The sequence below is a fragment of the Triturus cristatus genome, chromosome 3_2 (assembly GCF_964204655.1).
Source record: "Triturus cristatus chromosome 3_2, aTriCri1.1, whole genome shotgun sequence".
Lineage (NCBI taxonomy): Eukaryota > Metazoa > Chordata > Amphibia > Caudata > Salamandridae > Triturus > Triturus cristatus.
The window spans coordinates 1,178,548,403-1,178,572,989 of NC_140584.1; the positions used below are offsets into that span (position 1 = coordinate 1,178,548,403).

The 24,587-nt window shown below is 41.7% G+C and overlaps 1 protein-coding gene across 1 annotated transcript in view; it reads left to right on the forward strand.

The window, feature by feature from the left end:
- The window catches only part of LOC146859387 (indian hedgehog protein-like), a 132,415-nt gene that overhangs the window by 82,585 nt on the left and 25,243 nt on the right, over nt 1-24,587 (forward strand). The window contains exon 2 of the mRNA XM_085650065.1: nt 3,035-3,100. Within this exon, the coding sequence (XP_085506191.1) occupies nt 3,035-3,100 (66 nt within the window). The remainder of the gene's footprint in view (nt 1-3,034; nt 3,101-24,587) is intronic.

Here is a 24,587-nt window from a genome sequence, read left to right on the forward strand (position 1 = left end):
AGATTTAAAATGTCTAAAATGTAACCCATTCCCAGCTCTAAGTGTACTGAGAAGGTAGCAGTTGACTGGGGTAACCCCAGCAATGAGCGAAAAAATTTATTTTCCTCTGTCTGGATATCTATGACATTAACGTAACCCCAGACAGCTGCACCATATCTAGCAATAGCAATTGTCTTGGCTTTATAGATGGCCATAATGGCCTCCATAGGTTTCCCCCCCAATCTCTTCGCAAAACCCAAAATTGCACCGTACGAACTTCTTACCGCATTAATTTTGGATGTTACCTGCGGTGTCCAAGATCCCCTCTGATCAAAGATCACACCCAGGTAGGTGAAAACCTTAACACTAGTAATCACCTCTCCGTCACAGAAAAAGGATTTTTCTTTACGCATGCCACGTCCGACAGACATGGTATGTGATTTACTTTTATTAATCACCAGATCGAGACTACTCATAAAATTACAAAAGGCGTCTAATAACTTTTGTAGGGCAACTGGGGTCCTAGCTATGAGTACCGCGTCATCTGCATAGAGGAGCACCAGGATTGGTGCACCCCCCATGCACGGAAAATCTTTTGTAACAGACGTTAGGTAACCCTCCAAAGAGTTCACATAGAGCGTGAACAACATTGGAGCCAGGATACACCCCTGGCGGACCCCTCTAGTGGATCTTAAGCTCTCGGTGCACTTTCCTATTCAACCTGTTTTTGGCAGAGTTAGGTAGTAACCTAGGACAAATAAACAGCCATGCACCCAAACTAGGGAACGATTACATTCCAATCCTACAGTTTGCCGACGACATTGTCCTATTAAGCAAAACCCCAATAGGTCTACAACGCCTAATAACCAACCTTCATTCCTATCTAACACAAGAAAAACTGAAGTTAAACAGGGAAAAAACAAAAATCCTTCGACTAGTTGAGCACAAGAAGATTAAATTCGTATGGATGATTGATAAGTCAGTACTGGAAGAAGAGAACTATTACCGGTACCTAGGCGTGACGATTGGGAAAGGCAATTCAAAAAAAGAACACACTCGGACTATTAGAGCAAAGTCCCAAACATTAATTTACGCATATAGACAGCTTAAAAAAAAAATGGGGGGTCCAGACTATACGCACCTCCTTAGGGTAATGTCTGCCCAAATTCAACCTACACTATCATATGGTCTAGTCACTTGGCTCGGAGGCGAGGCCAAAATCTTAAACGAATTACAGAACAAAATCTACAAATCTGTGTTCAATGTACCTAAATCAGCATCTGCGGCTCAAATCCGTCTCGAATTTGGTTTACAAAATCAACACCTTCGTTCAATGTCAAGGTTTGTAAAATGGTGTCACAAACTTCGGCTAGCTCAATCCAAGTCCATGGACTATGTTTGTTGGCAAGAGATAAGCACCCAAGACAGAGTGTCTACCGGAAACTCTTGGGCAACCTACTTGAACTCCTGCTTGCACGAACTAGATCTCCTAGAAACTTGGAACAAAGAAATTGAACATACTTCTTTCTGTAAAATAGCCAACAGAGAGGCAAAAAGGAAATCTCTACTAGAGGACAAAACTACATTGGCTACTCAACGCCATGCTTGGACCGTCATCTCCTCCTACTCTTATCAGAAACAGCAGACCTATTTAGCAACTCACTTTAGTCAATACTTAAAAAAAATGTTTATTGACTATAGACTGGGCCTGCATTATTCAAAAGATCTAAGACCGTCGTGGAAACATCAGAGCGAAAGTCTCCAATGTAGACTATGTGGATATCACAACGAAACTCTAACTCACTTGTTTTGTGTGTGCCCAGCGCTAATGACACTGAGAAGGAAATACCTACGTGCTATTTGTCTCAATTTGAACATAAAAACATGCCGGCAAGCGATAATAACTTGGTTGAGTGGCTCCTCTCCCATCCTTGCTTGCCGGGGACTCAAATTTATGACAGAAGCTAAAAAACTACTCCTGGGCAAATGAGCAGCCCTACACCACAACTAAAGAGGAATTCAGTGATAAGGCTGGACGTTCTACCACGTGATTACATCTTAAAACGTGTTAGACCAAGAACTCAAAAACAATAAGTATATTCTTCCGGGGACTTTGTGACATGGTTTAAAAAAAAAAAAATATATATATATATATATATACTAAAATCAAAACAAAGACAAGACGAAATAAATAATTTATGTACGCAAGTTTTATAATTGTTTTTATATTAAATGTGGATTGTAATAATTTTTATTAATTATGCAATAAAATTGAATTGAATTGATAGTGTATTCCGTATGATTGAATTATTGCACGGTGCCACTTTGTAAAAGCGGCACCGTGTAATGTGCATTGCTTACAAAATTGTCAAGAACTGAATTATTGTTCAACTGGTCTTTGTAGTATACTCTGGGGCGCAAATTTATTTTGCACGCTTATGGTTGTACATATATTTATTAATGCTACCAAGAATGGTCCTCCTTTTCCAAATGCCAAACTAATCCTACTAATTCAGTCTCAATGCATATAAGCCCCAGGTCGCCCACTGCCTTTTTTAGTTGAGTACACTACGTTGGTCTCAGTCTCACACCCCCTTAATATGATTGACTAAGCTATGCCCCTGTTCACTGTCTGTTGTCATATTAGAAAGGCCTTAACCCTTGCCAAAGAATAAGGACAAGATGTTCCGCAAGGAAGAGCGGACCACTTCCTGCCTCATCTCAGTAGGCTCACAGGTCAGCACCCATCCCCAGGTGGAGACTTTTAAAAAATGGATGGAAGGGTTAGAGGTATGTGCCTAGAGGCATGAGTCACAAACAGAATCAAATGTCTAAGCATCTTTAGGTAAATGTATATTGAGATTTTACTTTAGAGGTACCTGTCACACAGGAAAGATTTCCCCTTTAGTAGTTTCTAAAAGGAGGTAATGCATCTGTCAATCTCATGGGGGGTTATTCTTTATATCATTAATTTTAATGTTACAATTAGAGGTCGGTATTGTTGAAGCGTGTCTGCTCTTGCACCACTGACATTGCATGTATGTGCTTTTAACAGGATACGACTCTCCAACAACGCCTAACACAAACCCTCCACCCTCAACACCTACGAAGACCACACCAGGTACACTTTGTTTCTCAATTGCTGCTGAATTGTTTATTGGTAACATAGTAACATGTTGATGTCTGCCCTAGCAGTGGTTCTCAACCTGTGGTCCGGCGACTCCTGGGGCTCCGCAAAGCCCACATTGTGGGGTCTGTGACTGCTTAGAAAATGAAATAATATTAACAGATCAGTAAAGTTAATATAAATAAAGAAATAAAAGGTACAATTGAAATTTTAAAAAGTTCTGTAAATGTGTAGGAATTTGAAATTGGTGGCTAAAAATTAAGTTTGTATCCTCAGATTGAATTGTGGAAGCAGTGCAAGTGCATCACACAGAATATAGTAAGGATGATGCGTGGCCTCAATTGAATTTAGAAAAACTCCCACCTTCCTATGAAATGTTTATTATTTTTGTATATTCGTTAATGAATTATATAAAATATTGAATTTTGTGTGTATTTGTTTGATAAATGCTTGTTTCTGGAGTTTTTGTGTATTGTTTCGCCATTCAAATCATGGAGAAATAAAATAGGCAATGGTCCTCGGCTTGCAGTAATGAGTCAGTGGGGGTCCCCGAGTTCCAGTAATGATTAAGTGGGGGACCACAGAAGTCAAAAGGTAAATAAACACTCTCCTATAGCTGGTGTCTCCAACTAGTCGATCGTGAGCTACTAGGAGTTCCCAAACACCTTCAAAGTAGCTTGCAGCCTTGAGTTCATTTTTAAATAAGCACAGGGCCAAATTGTTGGTTTAACATTGAGGAAAGGCTGTGTTTTCCTTACATTAGTGCCATCAGGCTGCAGATAGCAGAGCCTGATAATGAGCAGTGCTCAGTAAGATTTATGGGCCAGGCTGGATCACAGAAGTGAACAAATGAAGCACTGAAGTATTTAACTTTTAAATAAAAGTCCTTGTTGATTCAATATTGGAGTGTGAGGACAAAATATACCCAGTTACTCACCCATATACCACTGACACATCCACTTACCTACACAGCCATACACACACACACTCACCCATACTGCCCCTCACACACATACACACACACACTCACTCACTCACACCTACAGCCACTGACTCACCCACGATGGGCTGTGTCCCATCGATGTATGCCCCCCTCCTTAATGCAGATGTGTAAGTGACAAGGGCTCTGGAGTACCCCAAATCCTCAAACAACATTCAGCCAATATGGCAACAATCGCCCCTGGGCGGTGCACACAGAAGTCCCCGCCCATGAGTCCAAATATTGAAAGTAAGAATTAAAAAAAAAAAGAGCATGCAATCAACATTCTACATAGGAACAATGGTAGGATATGGCATAGGAGAAAATCAACAGTGTCCAGTGGCCAGGCTCATGATTGATGGAAGCAGTTGGAGACCCCCATAGCAAGTCAAGACCAGTATAGTGTAGAGGAGTGTCACCAGAGTTCCTCGTGGGGCGGGTGATTAGGTAGAGTTTTCGGTCAATGCCCTGTGGGTGATCGTCAAAGGAGATCATCAGCGGATCTCGGCATGATCTTGGGGGCCGTGGTGCTGGAGGTTAAGGAATACTCAGATGGCCTGTCTCTCAGGATGGTACAAAAGGGGGTGGTGATGGACAGAGCATCAGAACCAATTAAACACTCACACCCAGTCAACAGATCTGGGTTTGATCCATCACCGTTCTTTAGCCCACTCTGCCACCCCAGTTCAGACATGGCCATATGCAAATCAGTCGGACCCTGTGCCTCATGGGAACAGTCCAGCCCGAACTGCCAAACCATGCCTTCCCTGGACCGGAAACAAGCTTCCTAGGACCGGTTTCTGGCATTTCAGCCGTCTTCAGCCAGGCTTGCTTGAATCCAGTGGCAAAGTGAGCAAGGGACTCACCCCTTTTGTACCGCTTTGTTCGCCATAAGTTGGCAGGGTATGCTCAGACGTGAGTCCCTTGCTCACTTTGCCACTGGATTCAAGCAAGCCTGGCTGAAGACGACTGAAATGTGGTTTTTACATCTCAACTACCATTACATCACATAATTTTACAACGAATGCCATTACAACGCATTTTTTAAAACTACCATTACAACGCATTCCATTACAATGCATACCATTACAACGCATACCATTGCAACGCATAATTCTTTTAGGGCAACAGTGGGGTTAGTGTTGGATAGTATAGAGATAAAAATTACTATTCCCACTCCAGTGAGTGCAACAGTAGGGTTAGTTTTGGATAGTGTAGGGGTAAAAATTACTATTCCCACTCCAGTGAGTGCAACAGTAGGGAAAGTGTTGGATAGTCTAGGGGTAAAAATTACAAACCCCATGTACCCCAAAACCCATACCCACCCTAAAACTAAAAAATCTCCATTACTTACCTTATAATGCATTTTAATGGCATGCGTTGTAATGGTATGCGTTGTAGTAACATGCGTTGTAATGGCATGTGTTGTGATGGTATGTGATGCAAAGGCAGTTGTTTTGTAACAGTTGTGTTGTAATGACTGAGTTGTAATGGATGTTTCCCTCTTCGCCCAGGCTGTGCAATACAGCCTGGTAGAGAACATGCTAACTGCACATGATGGTTTGGCCAGCCCAAGATGACCGGCCAAAACCGTCATGTGCACTTATGGTGCACCACCCACTCCTCCTCCCTCTGACATCACTCAAGCCCAGCCCTGTCCCACCCTAACCTGGCTGCAAGCTCCATACAAAAAATGATAATAACGTTGTTTTTATCACTTTATTTTTCCTTTGTACTCCTCGGAGAGCAGTGGAGAGACGCTCCTCCACCTCAGCGGAGGAGCCGCAGCTGAAGAATACCCTAACAGGCACTATCATAAGAGCCTACACCCAAACGCTAGGTGTAGGACCACTGCTCTACCAAGTGGAAGGGCTGGTAAAGTTGGGAGCCTCTGTGTGCTTACAGTGCAATGTGGAAACATCCCAACTTGTGGTGCGAGTCATAAGACAGGGATCAGAGGCACCTTACTCATTTAGTGAGAATTGTTTGGTATGTATGTGGTATTGCTATAGCACGAACCCAGCCATAAAGTAGTGCTGCAGATCGGAACATATAAATTCTTCCCACTTCCACGGACAGAGTAATTCCACAGTCATGCGCACATACACTCATCATACGCTAGGGCCCATCACACTAACATTCATTCTATTACTCTTTCCACGCTGAATATATAGGAGAAATCCTAAACAATCTGCGTCTAAAGCGAGGTCAATGCAACCTAAAGAAACTGTCTTGAGTCATGATTTAAAACATAGGAAATACATTTGAAACTCAATAAATGACAAAGAAATAACCACCTGAAACTGTAATTCAAACAAAGGTTATCTTTTATCTAAATTAGTTCAGAAGAAAGTCAATCAATAGCAAAATCATTATTCTCATAATTACCTATTCTAGCTAAGTGTCATAAATGGGTCAGGACAGATCTCTCAGTAAAGTCTCCCGAGTCGCCGTCCTCTCAATCAGCGTCGATCCTCACGAGCATAGGTTCAGGAAGAAGTTGCCTTAGACCCTCTCTAGTCTAACAATATTTATAGGGAAACTAACAAATTGAAAGTAACAAACAAACTCTAAACGTCCGTTGAGCCGTTGAGCAGAACGAGCAGGAAAAGATGTTGACTCGCAACATTTAGAAAAACCTCCGCTCACAAAAATCACAAAAATAAAAACACGGAAGAAGGAAGCTCAAACTAAAAAAAATGTTACATCCATGAATGCTCTTCCTCGGAATCATAGTGAAGCCACCGCAAGTTTATCAAAGTTCATTGTGGCTTTCTTTCTTTTCCAAGGATAACTGGTGACATCTGGCATCTAGCCCGGAGCTGCTGTCCTCACGGAAACTTTCAATACAGACAGAGGCCGAGATCAGGTGGTTTCCAACCATATTCAGCGAGGCCTCTCCTCGTATTTCAGCAACTCAAATGCAGGCTGTAAATATCGGCCATCTTTTACTAGGCCAGAATGGACAATCTTAATTAAAAGAAACACAAAACAACGTTACTACATCGTAATGATAATACAGTGTTAATACCCACTAATACCCTTATGTGTATGTAATTATCTAGCCATCTGCGACATAAAGAAGCATTAAAGCACGTTATTTAAAAGCGCAAACACGAAACAAATAGCACTTTTGCGACACTTATTTAATTAATTTGCTCACCAATTTAGTTCACGTATTAATAAAGCAACATAAATGCATTTCCGCATGTAACTCTTTCATTAGTAATGTTGGTTAATCAGAAACTTCAACAAAATTAATAATTAACAATTAATTTATCAGTAATTTTAATTACGACATATAAACATAAACTGGAATTTAAATCTAAATACATTTTCAATAGAAAACCCTGCTCCAGCAATCCCCCCTTTGGTGATATATATCACCACAAAAACCAACCCAAAAAAAAAATGTAGTCCCCATTTTTAGGAGAAATTGATATGTCTTTTATGACACTACACACCAGATTCTCTTTCATCATCCCTCTTTGACTCCAGGTACACACTCTCCCTTAATTCTTCTAATTCTATTTCTTGTGGGTCTCTCTTTGACCTCTTTTGTTTCTTTTCAGTATTTTCTCTATTTTTTCTCTTTTTCCCTCCCCTGTTTTTACAACACAAACACCCTAATCTAAGCATCAATAAAGCAACAATTACATATGTCAAAGGAAACAATATCTTACCAATAATGGTACTACCTATCTTAGCAATAAAACTCTTAACAGCAAGTAGCTTATTAGCCATTTTGCATAGACGTGGCACGTACGGCAATCATCTCCGTATTTACCAAAAGAAACCCTCCAGCGGTGCTTGTCGATAAGCGATCCACCACTGTTGACAGCTTCCGAATTCCATATGCATTTAATGAAATTCCCACTGCTGGAATTAAAGCTCCAAAGATATCACCTACAATTTCTGACCAAGTTTCTCTCTTAAAGCGTGTTAGTAGATTAATGTGTTCTACATCTTCTATCTTATCTATATGAAAAATCTTTGGAAAGACCAGGCCAACATAACACGTGCCATGCCAATGGTCAGGCAACCTGTAATAAGCCTTATTCCCACAAATATAATACACTCCCGGGAAAACTGGATCTTCTCCACCTTTAAAACCCCATCCTGTTGCAATAAAGTATGTATCATGACACTCACTAGTCCCAACAAAATACCTATCATATTGGGATTTCCTTCTGGTAATGCATAATTTACCCTTCTGTGGTGCATCTAAAGCCAAAGTTGGACTGGCCCCATTCCTCAACTCCTTTCCCATCTCAATATCCCATATTGTCTCACTCACTTTATATTTCCCTGCCTTTTCATGCATGCTCACTCTCCTTTTCTCTACCATGTCTAGGAAAGCTTTTTCTTCTTCTTTCAAACTGCAAGTTAAATTGTTTCTAAAAATGTAATCTAATGTTAATTCTTCTGTTTCAATAAAAATCTCACCAAAAATGTTAGCTTCTTTAGCTGGATTCAGTTTCTTATTCATAGGTAATTGCCCAAAAATATTATCTTTGTTAGACATCTCATAATCTATTTTCCCTAACAAATAAAAAACACTACTTAGCACACTACATGAAATCCCATACGTAGCTGGTAAATGATGATAAGTAACACCCTCTGAAACGGATGCAGGTAATTGCATACAGACATAGCAATCCCTCACTTCCATTGTCTTTACGTATTCGTACAACAACTTTGAAAAAACATTACTAGAAAAATCATTAATCGACCTATCCTTATGTATGTAAATGTTACTACTTCTAGTTGGCACTACTTTCTGTGAACCCTTCCCTATATTAGTCATATTCTCAGTATGTATTCCAAAAGTGTCTATTGTAACCCTAAAGGTAACTAGTAAAGCAAGTACACCCCATAACAGCATTAATAATCCTGTACAGCAGCAGCACATTCTACACCATCTCTTCAAGAAGGCACATCTACTTTGATTATTTTCTGTGTTAGCCATTTTACTACAGTGTCTTTTGACTTAGCCTCTTCTACTCCACTACTGGAAACACCTGAACACTAGATTATTACAATCTACTAGTTTTAGATTTCTTCTTTTCACTTTTCTCCAAGTGACTCCTTCAGTTCACTCAATTTGGATTTTCATCACTTTTTATTTCTTCTTCAGCAACATCAAATTGTATCAGATCTTCAACATCCTGAGCATCTGACTCTTCTCCAATGTCAGTCAAGATAACTTTCAGGATTCCAACAGTGTTCTCCTCCTCAACCACTTCTCGTAAGGTCCCCTCTGGATTTCCTTGACTTTCTGCCTCTTCACCTTCAGACAGTGCCACATACGTCCATTCCGGTGACCTATACTTCTGGTTAGGTTTTCTAATTCTCTTGATCTCTTCTGGTTCTTTTGAGACCTTTTGTTTATCACCCTTTGCTTGATTCTGACTGGACACCTCGTTCACCTGTTCAGCTTTTGATGAACTTGAACTTGCACTTGCTCGTGTCAGTCTGTACCTCAGCCTCTTTATCTTGTTTGGCCAAAGATCTCCTCTTACACTCCTTTTGGTCTCACTTCTTTATTATTTCTTTCTCCGATCCAAGTTCTCTTTCTCAGAACTTGACCCTCTGATTTCTCATTCTCACTTTCATCTGATTCTGTTTCATTTGCCTCTTGTTCTTCAACAATTCTCTTTTGCTCCACAGACTTCTTCCCCACCAATTGAGATTTCCCTGCCACTGTCCCTCCTCGGGTCTCCGACACGCAATCTTCTTGCTGTCTACTTGTTCCTTCACCTAGCTTATCAGGAATGTTCCCTACACCTCCTCGGGGGTCTTCCGCAATCTGTCCCTCTCTATCTCCTTCTGACCCTACTTCTTCAGGAGTAATCTCAGGTGGATCTTCAACCTCCTCATCTGATTCAGGTGTAGTCTCTGTGGATTTGTTCTTTTCTCCTCTTTCCCTTCCACTGCTTGTAGGAACAACTTCAGACACTCTTACAGAATCTGAATTCTCCTCTGAAGCTCTCAATGTTTCTCTTGAAGCTTCTCTTGGTAAGAAAAAAGAATCACCTGACTCTGACTCTCTTTCTCCTTCCCCCCTTTCAGGATTCTTTTTTCTTCTCACTGGTTCAGTCTCTGCATCATCACTGGAATCTGACTCTTCAAAATACTCTTACCAGTCCCATCCTTTGGATTCGGAACTCTCAGAGTATGACTTGCATGAACCCAGTTTTTCACACCAGCACACTTTACTGCAGTTTTCGGAGTCAGAATAACTTGTCTTGGCCTTCCCCACCTTGGAACCAAGCAATTTCTTCTTCTGTGCACTTTTATCCTCATCCAGTCCCCTGGACTCAGATCATGGGCTTGCTTCTTTTCAAGTGTGGTGGCGTCTCCTCCAACCTGGTGAAACACAGAATGAACTGCGTCAGCCAGGCCTTTACAGTAATCCAAAATCATGTCATCAGTTATTGTCATCAACTTGTTGACAGGCACGAATGCATGTCTCATCGCACGTCCCATCAATATTTCATGTGGACTCAACCCTGTGGTTCTATCTGGAGTAGACCTAATAGTCATTAGCACTAGAGGCAAGACATCAGGCCATTTCATTCCAGTGGCTAAACACATCTTACCAATTCGGTTTTTGATTGTGCCATTCATCTGTTCAACAACACCAGAAGCCTCTGGTCTGTATGCACAATGTAGCTTCTGCTGTATGCTCAATGCTTCACAAATTAAACCCATGAGCTCATTGTAGAAGTGTCCACCTCTGTCTGACTCAATTGTCACTGGGAACCCGTACCTAGGAATCAACTCTCTTAACAGTAACTTTGCCACTGTTATTCCATCATTTCTCCTAGTTGGATATGCTTCCACCCACCTTGAGAACAAACAGACTACCACTAGAACATACCTCAATCTATTCACTTGGGGCATTTCAATGAAATCTATTTGCATTCTGGAAAAAGGACCTCCTTCCCTGCCTATTGTTCCTAGGCTTACCACTGTCTTTTTCCCTGTATTAAACTGCTGACTAATCAAACATCTTTGACAGATGCTCTCTGCAATCAGCCTGAACTTTGCATTGTACCAGGTTTGCTTAAAGGACCTAATCATTGCGTCCCTCCCCAGATGTCCCTGGCCATGATACATTCTTGCCATTGTTGATAGCATAGAGTTTGGCATGACTGGTCTTCCATCTCTATAGATCCAAACATGATCTGTCTCTCTTGGGGCACAACCTGCCTTGATCCAATCTCTCATTTCCTCATCTCCTGCTTCATCCTGCAACTGTTTCACCTCATCCCATGTTTCCAGGACATTAGTAAACATCACAGAACAAAAAGACATCTCCCTTTCTCGTCCCCGGTTAATCGAATGATTGTTCTTTGCACAATACTGTGCTATGTCATTAGCAAAACGATTACCAAGAGTAACAAAATCATCTCCTTGTCCATGAGCAGCACATTTTACAACTGCTAGTTCTTTAGGCAGCTGTATCGCCTCAAGCAACTTCCCAATCACTTCAGCATTCTTTATTGGAGTTCCACTCGACGTCAAAAAACCTCTCTGTAGCCAAAGTTGGCCAAAATCATGAACCACTCCAAAACCATACTGACTATCAGTCATCACAGTTACTCTCAAATTCTTCCCAATCTTGCAAGCTTTCGTCAATGCCACCAATTCAGCCACTTGAGCAGATCTTACTCCTTTCAAAGACGAAGCTTCCATAACTTCTGAAACCTTGCACACCGCATATGCTGCACTCAGCACACCATCATCAGTTCTCAGACATGATCCATCCACAAACAACACATGATCACTCTCAGGTAATGGCAAATCTCTTATGTCTGGTCTGGGTTTTGTGCAGTAGTCAAGCACATCCAAACAATCATGATCAACATCATCTCCCACACTCACATTTTCAGCATCTGGCAACAGAGTTGCTGGATTCACATTCAAACATCTCTCAAGAGTCACATTTGATGCTCCCAAAATGATTTTCTCATATTTAGTCAGCCGACTATGTGACATATATTGAGTTCTGCTTCTTGTCAAAAGAATTGCCACATCATGAGGTACGAACACCCGTACAGGATATCCCATTATTATACTCTCACTCTGTTCCAAGCTTCTGCATGTAGCAGCTACTGCTTTCAGGCAACCTGGCAAACCCACAGCTACGGGGTCAAGTGTCGATGAGAAGTACGCAATTGGCCTTCTCAGTTGTCCATGTTTCTGGATCAACACTGAAAGTGCACATCCATTTCTCTCACTGAAATACAACTCAAACTCCTTCTCATAGTCTGGCATTCCCAAAGCGGGAGCTTTACACATTCTGCTCTTTAACTCTTCAAATGCTGCCATTTGTTCTGCATTTAGTTCCAATGGGTCTTTCACTTCACTTTTGGTCAACTTAATCAATGGCTTTGCTATCAGGGAGAAATTACTTATCCACTGACGACAATAACCCACCATTCCCAAAAACATCCTCACTTCTCTCTGGGTCATTGGGGCTCTCATTCCTCTGATAATTTTGATCCTGTCATCGGTCACCTTTCTCAGACCTTTTTCAATATTGTGTCCAAGATAAAGCACCTCTTTCTTGCAAAATTGCAATTTGGCTGGAGATACCTTTAACCCTCCATCTGCCAGATGATTCAGTAAAGCTATGGTATCTACTTCACAAGCTTCACGTGTCTTCGATGCCACAAGTAGGTCATCGATGTACTGCACTAGTACTGAGCTTTCAGGCATGATCAAACTCTCCAAAGACTTTTTCAACAACTGATTGAATATCGAAGGACTCTCTGTATACCCCTGTGGGATACGACACCATGCCAAAATACGCTGTCCAAACCGAAATGCAAAAATCGGCTGGCTGTCATGATGCAATGGAATTGAAAAGAAAGCATGACACAAATCAATCACCGTGTACCATTCAGCATCATGAGGAATCTGATACAAAATCACTGACGGATTTGGCACAATGGGACAACATGCCACCACAATTTTGTTAACTTTTCTCAAATCTTGTACAATCCTGAACTTTCCATTAGGTTTCTTTAGCCCCATTATCGGTGAATTACACGGGCTACTCAGTAACTCTCTCAAAACACACTGTTGAATCATCTTATCAATTATAGGGGTTATTCCCTCAATTATCTCTGGTGTCAATCTGTACTGTGGGATATTAGGATAAACGATTCCCTCTTTCACTGAAATCTTCACTGGATCTACATTATTCATCAATCCCACATCTTCTTCAGTAAAATCCCAAACCGCTGTTTTCACTGTGTGTCTCAACTCTTGAGGCAAATCATCTGGATTAAACACAGCATACGTACCAACAATCTCACTCTCTCTATTATCTAGAGTCATCCTGTACAGAACATCCTCATCTGGTGTCTCAAAAGCTATTCCATCCGGAGTACAGAAAATTGTGCAATTCATCTTACACAATAAGTCCCTACCTAACAGGTTCACTGGACTAGTGTCACAGACTACAAATCTGTGCATGTCTGAAAATTTCCCTATTCTTACCCTTACTGGTTCGGTAATACGAGTCTTAATCTGTGTATTAGCTACACCAACCACTTGGATTGCTTCGTCCGAGAGAGGAAGATTTCTTATATCTGCTGACCTGACAGTTGATCTCGTCGCTCCTGTGTCTACCAAAAAAGTAACACTCTCCCCATTTATTTTCCCATCTACAAATGGTCCTGCCTGGTCTATTTCTAGAGTTGCACCAAGTATGCACTCTTCCTCCTCTCTTCGGCAGCGTCAATAGTCCCCTTCAGACTCACTCCCCTCATTCTTTAACCAGTACTGCTGTACCAGGTTAGTACGTCTTGGTTTGTTTACCTGCTCATCATTGTAGAATCCTGAGTCTTGGTTATACTTTTGGGACCCTCTATTCTGCGGCAAGGGCAGTTTTGGCTCTTGACTCTGCTGTCTGACAACCTTCTGCTGTTGCTGCTGATGATTACACCCCTCGTTCTGCACCTGTTGATTCAATGATTTATTCTCATTACTCACTAATGGCGGATTGGTACACTCGGATCTCCAATGCCCCAATTGTCCACAGTTGTGACATGGGAACTTTTTCTTGCCCTCCTCTAAATTCCCCTTTCCTTTTCCTGCACCATATCTGGGCCTATTTCCTGGATTATTTGCTTGTTCCACCATCTGTGCTTCTTGTCTTTCAGCAACCTTCACCTGTGCCCACATTGCTTTCTCTTTCAGCTTTCTTTGTTTTGCCTCAATCTCATCACTGAAGTACTTTGCATGTCTCAAGATTTCATCAATCTTCTTACTCTGCCAATCAACTGTGTGCTCTCGAATCCTTTCACTGATTTCAGGCCTTAAGCCATATACAAATCTGTATACAAAATGACTCAAATCCTTATCACACAGGTGTTCATCTCCACTGAACTGTTTAAAAGCCAGTATCAGCCTTTCATAAAAAGCATGAACTGATTCTTTTGCTTCTTGATGTGCTCGATCTATCTTAACCCAGTCTGTCTCTTTCGGGGGTACCTTATTTTTCAGGAACACAATAACCTGTTCATACTTCTTCATCACCTCTGGGTCGGGTGCTCCCGTTTTTGGATCTCTTGGGTACTCCTTAGCAGGCCAATCTACAACTATCTTACACTCTGCCCACAAGTCTGCTGGAACAATTATATCAAACAGACTATTCAGGTCAATCCACAGCACTTTTGACAATTTCACAAACCTGTCTACCTGCCTATACCACTCGACGGGCTTTTCTCTCAATCGAGGAAAATCATTTGTAAATGATAAAATATCCTGTCTAGTCCATGGGACATGTACATATCCTCCTCCAGGAATCTCTCTCATAGGATAAGCATCCACTGTTTTTTCTTTTTCTCTCATAGGGAAAGCTGAATAAGTCCTGTCCACTGAATCTTCCCTTTTCTTGTACCACCTATCCTTCCATTTTTCCACATCACCCCATTTTCGCAATAAGGAAATCATTTCCTTAATCTGCCCTGTTCTGCCAACATCATTTAGATTCTCAATGTCCTTATCAGAGAAATCCACCCTGTAAGGCTTCTGCAAAGCTTTCACTTTATCCATGTCAACTCCTAGTTCACTCGCTATTGCTTTTAACCTATCATGGGTACTCTTAGCCCTCCAGGTGATACTCTTGCACATGAATAACAACTCTCCATCATGATGATTTTTCAACATTTCTGTAGGAATTGTCCCTGCTATGAGTTCCTCCAGTTCTATGCGCAACCTGGCTACATCCACTGCCTGTGAATCTTTATCCTTCTTTTGGAGAACTTTCAACCACTCATTCAAATCCTCAGCTGTTATTTCTGTAGACCTCTTCACTGCACCCACTTGTTTTGTCATCCTCTGTGGTTCCAAAATCGTTCCTCCCATACAACCAGTATTCAGTCCTGAACTAGGCTGTACATCCGATCCTCCACTACATGTGTCATGTCTCAGCTGTCTCAAATTATTTTCTTCCGTCCTTATTCCTGACTCTCCCGAAGAACCAACCAAACCATTTCCTACATATGGAACTGTCAAACCATTTTCACCCATTCTTTGTTTATCAAAAATAGGCATAACCGGACCAATGGTTACAGGTACTGTAACAGCTTCTAGATTTTTCGTCAGCTCTCTAATTTTCTCAGTCAGCTCAGATGTTGTTCTGGCTAATTCTCTTGTTTTCTCATCACCAATTTGATTCTCTCTCTCTCGCTCTCTCTCTCTCTCCCTTTCCGTGAAAGAGCCACCACTTTTCAAATCAGGAGTCACAATCTCAGTTTTAACAATTCGTAAAGTATCTCTTATGGGAGTAGCAACCGCCGTTCTCTCTTCTGGTTCTGGTCTATATGGAGGTGGTCTCTTATAAATCATGTCATCCAAGACCTCATCCTCATAATCATTAGCCCCATACCTTCTCACTTCTGTATCGGGTACCTTTTCTGCACCTTTTCTCCCTTCCGCTTCCTCAACAGTTCTCATAGGATATAATCCCTCTGACATACTAGTATCTCGCCATCTCCTCATTCGATCATGATGAGTTTCACGATCATATTTCCTCCCAAAAATATACCTATAATTGCCTCCACTCCTCTGCTTTTCTCGCTCATGCACCTCATCTTCCCATTCCACCAACGCCTCAAACTGTGTCGGCCTTGGTCTAGGCTCTAGACACATCATTTTTTCCCGTAAGTTTCTCAACACGGCCAGATTAAATGAACCATGTTCCGGGAACGCTAAAACACCATCCTCCTTAGTGTACTTAGCCCAGTTGTCTAACCAAATACAGGTATGATACCCATATTTCGCAACCATGAAGGATGCAGGAGTTCTTGTCGGAGGTAGCAATTCACCTTCTCTAGTTATTATGTCCTTATCCTTGTCGAACCATCTTTTAATTTTACCGAACAAGGATTTCTTCTTCTTTTCCTCCGGTTGAGAATACATTTTCGCGTTTACTACAACACTCTAGTCCTTTCCGCAACTGTACGATCTTTTGTCCAATAACAGCGCGACTCACACTAACGCACCAATCCTGGAGCGTCTACGTCACCCTGTACTCCTTCCAATCCCTGCGCGGCTCACACCAACGCACCAATCCTAGCGCGAGCACTGTTCTAATCCACTGCCCAATCACAGCGCAGTCTGTCTGACGTCAGTAGTCGCTGCAGTCGCTTCTACTCTATCTCCTGTCACTCGTCTACCCCTCCTTTACAAAGCCTTCCCATTAGACTTCGTTTCAGATTCTACAAAATCTATTAGTTACAACATATAAACATCTCCATTGTCTGCTTCGCTAACCACAGAATAGTAAAGAAAATTCTTTTTCACAAGAATCCCGCTTCTCTCTAGAACAGCGCTTGCCTCTGCTCTACCACGGAATTATTACTTTCGTTGACACAGTAGCACATCCCTCTACTCTGCCCTTCTAACATGCATCCATTAACTGTTTCCTCCAGGAATGCTCCAAAGAGTTTCACAATCAACTAAATGCTCATACATTCACGCACTTTCACACCAGAAAATGTAGTACATCCACACAGAATCCTGCCTTTCCCGAGAACAGCGAACAGTCTGTCCCGCTACAGAATTATAACACACGTTAACCAAGCAGCGCTTACCTCTGCCCAGTCCTTCAAACAAGCTCAGAGAATACCTATTACTTCTCCAGCGATAAGCTTTAACAGCAAACCTTACGGATCCCTGGGACTTAAGACCAGAGTTTCACAGATAACCTTCGCTACCATACACACTCCTCTTATACTGAAAATATGTCTCTAATAGTAACACACGACGATGTCAGTGATTCCGAACCCAGACAATGTGACGCGCAACTTCAATTGTCACACGTTTTTCCCCGCATACGTACAGGGCCAACAATCCCGTCTTTCCCGAGAGCAGCACTCACTTCCCTCTGCCCTGCTACGGAACCGTCACCAGCTCCCTACGTTCCAGAAGCTGTACACACTACATAGAACTCAATACGACAACTTCAACATATACTGTTAGTAAATATATCAACATCAATCAATAAACCAATAAATCCAAAAGCCTATGTACAAGCAATCTATCAGATCAAGACAATAATCTTAACCATCATACTGCTACCAGCAGTTTCCTGGTAATGACACTGTAATTCAAACAAAGGTTATCTTTTATCTAAATTAGTTCAGAAGAAAGTCAATCAATAGCAAAATCATTATTCTCATAATTACCTATTCTAGCTAAGTGTCATAAATGGGTCAGGACAGATCTCTCAGTAAAGTCTCCCGAGTCGCCGTCCCCTCAATCAGCGTCGATCCTCACGAGCATAGGTTCGGGAAGAAGTGGCCTTAGACCCTCTCTAGTCTAACAATATTTATAGGGAAACTAACAAATTGAAAGTAACAAACAAACTCTAAACGTCCGTTGAGCCGTTGAGCAGAGCGAGCAGGAAAGGATGTTGACTCGCAACATTTAGAAAAACCTCCGCTCACAAAAATCACAAAAATAAAAACACGGAAGAAGGAAGCTCAAACTAAAAAAAATGTTACATCCATGAATGCTCTTCCTCAGAATCATAGTGAAGCCACCGCAAGTTTATCAAAGTTCATTGTGGCTTTCTTTCTTTTCCAAGGATAACTGGTGACATCTGGCATCTAGCCCGGAGCTGCTGTCCTCACGGAAACTTTCAATACAGACAGAGGCCGAGATCAGGTGGTTTCCAACCATATTCAGCGAGGCCTCTCTTCGTATTTCAGCAACTCAAATGCAGGCTGTAAATATCGGCCATCTTTTACTAGGCCAGAATGGACAATCTTAATTAAAAGAAACACAAAACAACGTTACTACATCGTAATGATAATACAGTGTTAATACCCACTAATACCCTTATGTGTATGTAATTATCTAGCCATCTGCGACATAAAGAAGCATTAAAGCACGTTATTTAAAAGCGCAAACACGAAACAAATAGCACTTTTGCGACACTTATTTAATTAATTTGCTCACCAATTTAGTTCACGTATTAATAAAGCAACATAAATGCATTTCCGCGTGTAACTCTTTCATTAGTAATGTTGGTTAATCAGAAACTTCAACAAAATTAATAATTAACAATTAATTTATCAGTAATTTTAATTATGACATATAAACATAAACTGGAATTTAAATCTAAATACATTTTCAATAGAAAACCCTGCTCCAGCAATAGCAGAGTGCTGGACAAGAATAAGGACCAATAAAGTTAATGACAGAGGTAGTTGGTAGTTTGTTTTTGGACTTTTACTTCTTTCTGATGTGCAGTTCTTTAAAGAGGTGCATATTGAACACTTTCCTAAAATGGAGCAATGTTGTGGGGTCCTGATAGATACAAGGATGCTGTTCCAGATGCTATCAGTATAGACGCAATACAACAGCAATCTTGCGAAATTGAATGATGTACCCGTTAGGCTCACCAATGCCAAACTGTTTAACATTTCATGTATATTACGGTCTTGGTACAAGGAAAACACAATTTTTTTCAGGAAGGTAATTTGGACATTTGGCTTAAAAAATAAATTGATAATGTTCTTCTCATTCAGGACAGTCATTTAAGGACGAGCTTTGATGATGATGAAGGCAATTTATAACGCGTAAAGCTACTCCATGGAGTGTCCAAGCATGAAAAGCATAGGTCCAAAGGTGAACAACAAAAGTTAGTCTTACACAAAAAGCCACTTTTTAAGCCTTTTCTTGAACACTGTAACCTCACTCACTGCGCACAGCTCAAGAGGTAACTGGTTAGGTAGAGGTAGTTGCTGGTTGCATAGAAGTAGATGGTTACGTCTCTTGCAGATGAATGCGCCTATGTTAAAAAAAAAAACTCACACCTACACTGTCCCAAGCACCCTTAGCCAGCAAGAGCTTATACAAGTCTCTTTGGCACAAAGAAACTCTTGCATCGCAAGGGGTCATTGGACTCTGTCACCAGCTGTTGCATATGAGCCTGCAGAAAAATAAAATGTACACACCGATCAAGATAATTTTTGCATAATGTAGAAAAATAAAATTGGTGGTTTGTGCACCAGGACTTGACATCTGTACATAAAGAGGTAACCGGGATTACAAAGTGGCAATTCGGCTAATTAAACACTATAACACTGCTTGGAGTTCGGTTCTTTAATTTACTGTTTACGGAATCTGTTGAATTTATACACGCCCGGGCTCATGCGTCCAATGAGCACCCCTGATGTTCATGCTGCAAGTCATCTATACGCATCAAACAGAAGATATATATATATATTTATATTAACTGAAACAAACAAAGGATATAGGGATGTTATAGTTAGACTTATGTTCCACTCGTACACAACCAGTGAAATTCAGCAGTTATAGTTAACTGAGCTAACTATACCTTGCACCCCCCGCAATGCACTGCTTACGACCTCACATATTACATCACTCATGACATGGTCAGTTACATCACTGATGACATCATCCACAAAATTACTAATGCATTCACTCATGCCACATAGAACCTCTCATAGACCCACTCCCACACAACCATCCACAAAACATTCACAGACCATACCAGTATTTACTCACTGATTCATAGATCTACACACATACACACACCCACTCACTCACCCATACAGCCAGCCATTCATACACCCACTCACTCACTAATACAGACACTAACATATCTACTCATACACCCATGCAGCCACAGTTGAACCTGAGCCTAACTATAACGATCATATAACCTTTGTTTTTTTCAGTGAATTTCTAAAGATTTTCAAAATTTCATTTCCAAACTTTAACATTCCTGTAATCTTTGGCTTTTTCAGTGAATTTTTAATTTATTTTTTAAATGCTAGTTCCTAACTATAACATCCCTGTAACCTTTGTTTTTTCAGTGAATTTCTATGGTTTTCTAAGTAGTAATGGCATTTTCAGAGTGGTGGAGAAAGGGGGCAGGCCTCTGACCAGTTCTCAGGAATCCCGCTGTGTAGGACTTACAGAAAGTACCAGGAGAGCTTCTTGGCACCCAAGGTCCTCCAGCATACCCCAACCAGTGGTGCACCAGGAGACATGTTTGCAGAGTGGTGGAGAAAGTGGGCATTGTCCATGAAGACCTCTTAGCAGTCCTGCTGTGTGGTTCTTACTGGAAGTAACTGGAGGGGTTATTCGCCCCCAAGGACCTTCTGAAGATAAGGGGACGTCATGCCCGAACTAGTAGTGGACCAGGAGGCAGAGGGTAGAGAAAGGAGAGGGGCCACGAAGACCTTTCAACAATCCAGCACTGTGGGACTTACTGAAGATAACAGGAGGAGTAGATGGCCCACAAAGAATTCCTTGGGGGCCAACAACTCCTCCGGTTAGCACTGGTAAGTCCTAGACAGTGTGATTGCTTAGAGGTCTTCGGAGGCCAAGTCCCCTCTATTGTCTGATTTAGCCACAGGAAGGTGGTGGTCCCCAAGGCTGCGATGAGGCCATGTTCCCCCCTGCATTGTTTTTGGTTTAAGCCCCATGGAGGTGGTGGGCCCCGGGGGAGTCCTCGCCACCCACCTGCATTATGTAAATTGAAAGCCCCTGGGGAGGTGGCGACCCCCGGGGGCAGGGGGGTTCAATGATCCGCTGAAACGTTTTTTTAAATTCTTTTTTTAGCAGTGGGACTACTACAAGAGGCCTAGGGGGCCAAGGTGTTACTGCCCTGCCCCCTTCTCTTTTTTAAACATGTTTTAAACCAAATTTTTAGGTTTTAGGGTGGGTTTGGGTTTTTGGGTGGTAAGGGATTTTTTAGGGTTTCAGGTGGGTATGGGTTTCTGGGTGGCAAGGGAATTTTTGGGGTTTTGGATGGGTATGGGTCTTTGGGTGGAAAATGGATTTTTTAAGGTGAATATGGGCTTAGGGTAGGCATGGGTTTGTAATTTTTTAAGGGCTGGTGTTTGTATGGGTTTTTTGGTGTCAAGGGATTTTTTAGGGTTTAGGGTGGGTATGGGTTTTTGGGTGGCAATGGTTTGTTTTAGGGTTTAGGGTGGGTATTGATATTTAGGTGGTAAGGGATTTCTTGGGGTTTTGGATGGGTATGGCTTTTTGGCTGGCAAGGGAATATTTAGGATTTAGGGTGGATGTGGGTAGTTGGGTGGTAAGTGATTTTTTAGGGTTTAGGATGGGTATGGGTTTTTGGGTGGCAAGGGAATTTTCAACATTTAGGGTGGCTGTGTGTTTTTTGGTGGCAAGTGATTTTTTTAGAGTTTAGGGTGGGTATGGGTTTTTGTGTGTCAAAGGAATTTTTAAGGTTTAGGGTGGGTGTGGATTTTTGTGGGGCAATGGACATTTTATGGTTTTGGTTGGGTATGGGTTTTTGGATGTAGGGTTTTAGGGTGGGTGTGTGTTTTTGGGTGGTAAGTTATTTTTTCGAGTATAGGTTGGTAATGGGTGTTTGGGTGGACTGGAATGTTTCGGGTTTTTGGTGGTTATGAGTTTTTGGTTGGTAAGTTATTTTTATGGATTTAGGGTGGGTATGGGCCGTTGGGTGGCAAGGGATTTTTATAAGGTTAGGGTGGGTATAGGTTTTTGGGTGATAAGGGATTTGTTTGGGGTTATGGTGGCAACAGAATTTTTAGGGTTTAGCATGGGTATGGGTTTAGGTTGGCAAGGGAATTTTTAGGGTTTACAGTGGGTATGGATTTTAGATTGGCAAGGGAATTTTTAGGGGTTACTGTGGGTATGGGTTATTGAATGGCGAGGGAATTTTTAGTGTTTTCAGACTTGCCTATATTCTTTGCACCGGTTGATGAATCTTCACAAAATGTTCCCATAAAATTGTACCGGTGATTCTAGCTCTGCATGGAAAGTTTCGGGGGTATAGAAAAAGGTGGAGGTAAAAAAAAAGTGTGTTTCTCAAGTTAATTACTTAGAATATTTAGGGGCATATTATCAAGAAACGGCGTTAAAATTATCGCCGCTTTAGCGGCAGAAAACTGCCACTAAAGCAGCGAGAATGGGCTTGATAATATGCCGCAGAGAATTCCAATAGAAGCCCATGTTCTGGTGTCAACATGGGCGATATTTTTAACGCCGTGCTTGATAATATGTCCTTTAGACACTCCTGCAGCCTAAACCGCAGGACAGAATTACATAAAATTTGGGAGAAAGATAGATTCTGTTCCGGAGAGCACCCTATTACATTATTGGTGCAAATCTGTTCAGTAGTTTTTGAGATATTATAGGAAAAAAAAATTGTATATCTGGGCATATGTGGTACTTTTGAAGTACCTTAGTGATGTCATCAGTTAGGTTATGAGTAATGTCACTGACCATGTCATGACTGATCTAATATGTGAGTTCATAAGCAGTGCATTGTGGGGGCATAAATTATAGTTAGCTCAGGTAACTATAACTGTTGAATTTCACTGGTTTTGTACGTTCCTGTAACCTTTGTTTTCTTCAGTGAATTTGTAAGGCTTTTTAAATTCTATTTGCCAAGTATAACAACCCTGCAACCTTTGTTTTCTTACAGTGAATTTCTAAGGCTTTTTTTTTAACATTACGTAAGATACCCATCTCAATTCACAGAGGGGGGTTAAACACAGGGCCTGGCATTGTGATGCCCCCCCCCCCAAGCGTGCTACTCCTGCCACTTCTTTCTTGTCATCCATTGTCCAAGTGTATGACCCTGCTCCCTCATTGCAGCCATTTGTGGCTATTGTTCTGCCACTGTACTTCCTGTCTGCCCTAAACAGTTACCTTGCTGCTTCTTCTACCTTGTCCCTACCCTCAGTTGTCTGAATAAATGCACAAGCCCCCTCCCTCCTGCCCTGCATTCTCTGATATGCTGCCACTGCCCTCCATTAAGCTTGATAACCCTGCCCACTCCTCCTGCCCTCCGTTGCCCAATTCTATGCCTCATCATTGCTCTCCTGTGCATCCTCTGTGCTTAGCTTGTGGCCCCTACTGTCCTTCCACTTGCCCTCCGATGTCTATGTGCCTGCCCCTGCTCCATCCGTTCTGCCCATCATATTCCATGGACCTGCCACACTCCTACCTACTCTGAGTGTTCTGTTCAGCTGCCATTGCCCCTTCCACCTGCCTAGCATGGCTAGGTGGCTGCCGCCTGTCCCTGCCACCTCCATCCTGCCTGTTCAATTTCCATGTCCCATCCCCTCTCGACTGTCCTCCATGGTCCATTTTGCTGACGCTCCCTTCTGCCCTCCATACTCTGTTGTGCTGCAACTGCTCCTCCTGCCCGTCATGTATGGTCTGTTGTGAAGCCCCTTCCCCTGTCCTCTTGAGTGTGTCCAGCTCCTACCCCTCCCTTCTGTCCTCCGTGGTCCTTTGTGCATGCCCCTGTCCCCTACCTCTTGTTCGCCATGGCTGTTGTGCTGCCACTAACCATCCCTACCATACACACACATATAAAAATCATTAATTTGAGAAACACAAAATGCTTTTCTTTTTCGCTGTATTTGAATACACATAAATATTATTACAATACAGGACTGACCAAAAAACAATAAATTAAATCACAACATACTTAGTGACCAATAGTGCACCATGACATGACAATCAACCCAAAATTGACATCAAAAACTACATATATGTACATTGAACAAAAATATACTTTAAACATGGATGATCCAAAATCAATAGCATATGACACCACAATATATATCCTTCAATATTTGAATGGTGAAATTCCATGGATTAATCAGACAGGTAACGTCGACGTTTCGACCCTGAGATTACGTGTAGATTTATACGCATCGATGACGGGTCTTCATTAGGACAATAACATACATGTCAGCCTGCAATTACAAAACGTATAATCAAAAACTATGTGTGTGTGTTTATACTCTTTCTAAAGTGAGTGTAGGGCTAATGCTCACCTGAGGACTAGGAAAAGATCATTTATCCTTGTGTCGCATACGGTGAAGTCAATCAAATTCTCACTCCGTCAGGTCAATATATTCTGTAATAAATAACGTAAATTCACCCTCGTTTATGATCTACTATGTATTCATTGCCCGTATCGTGAATCAACAA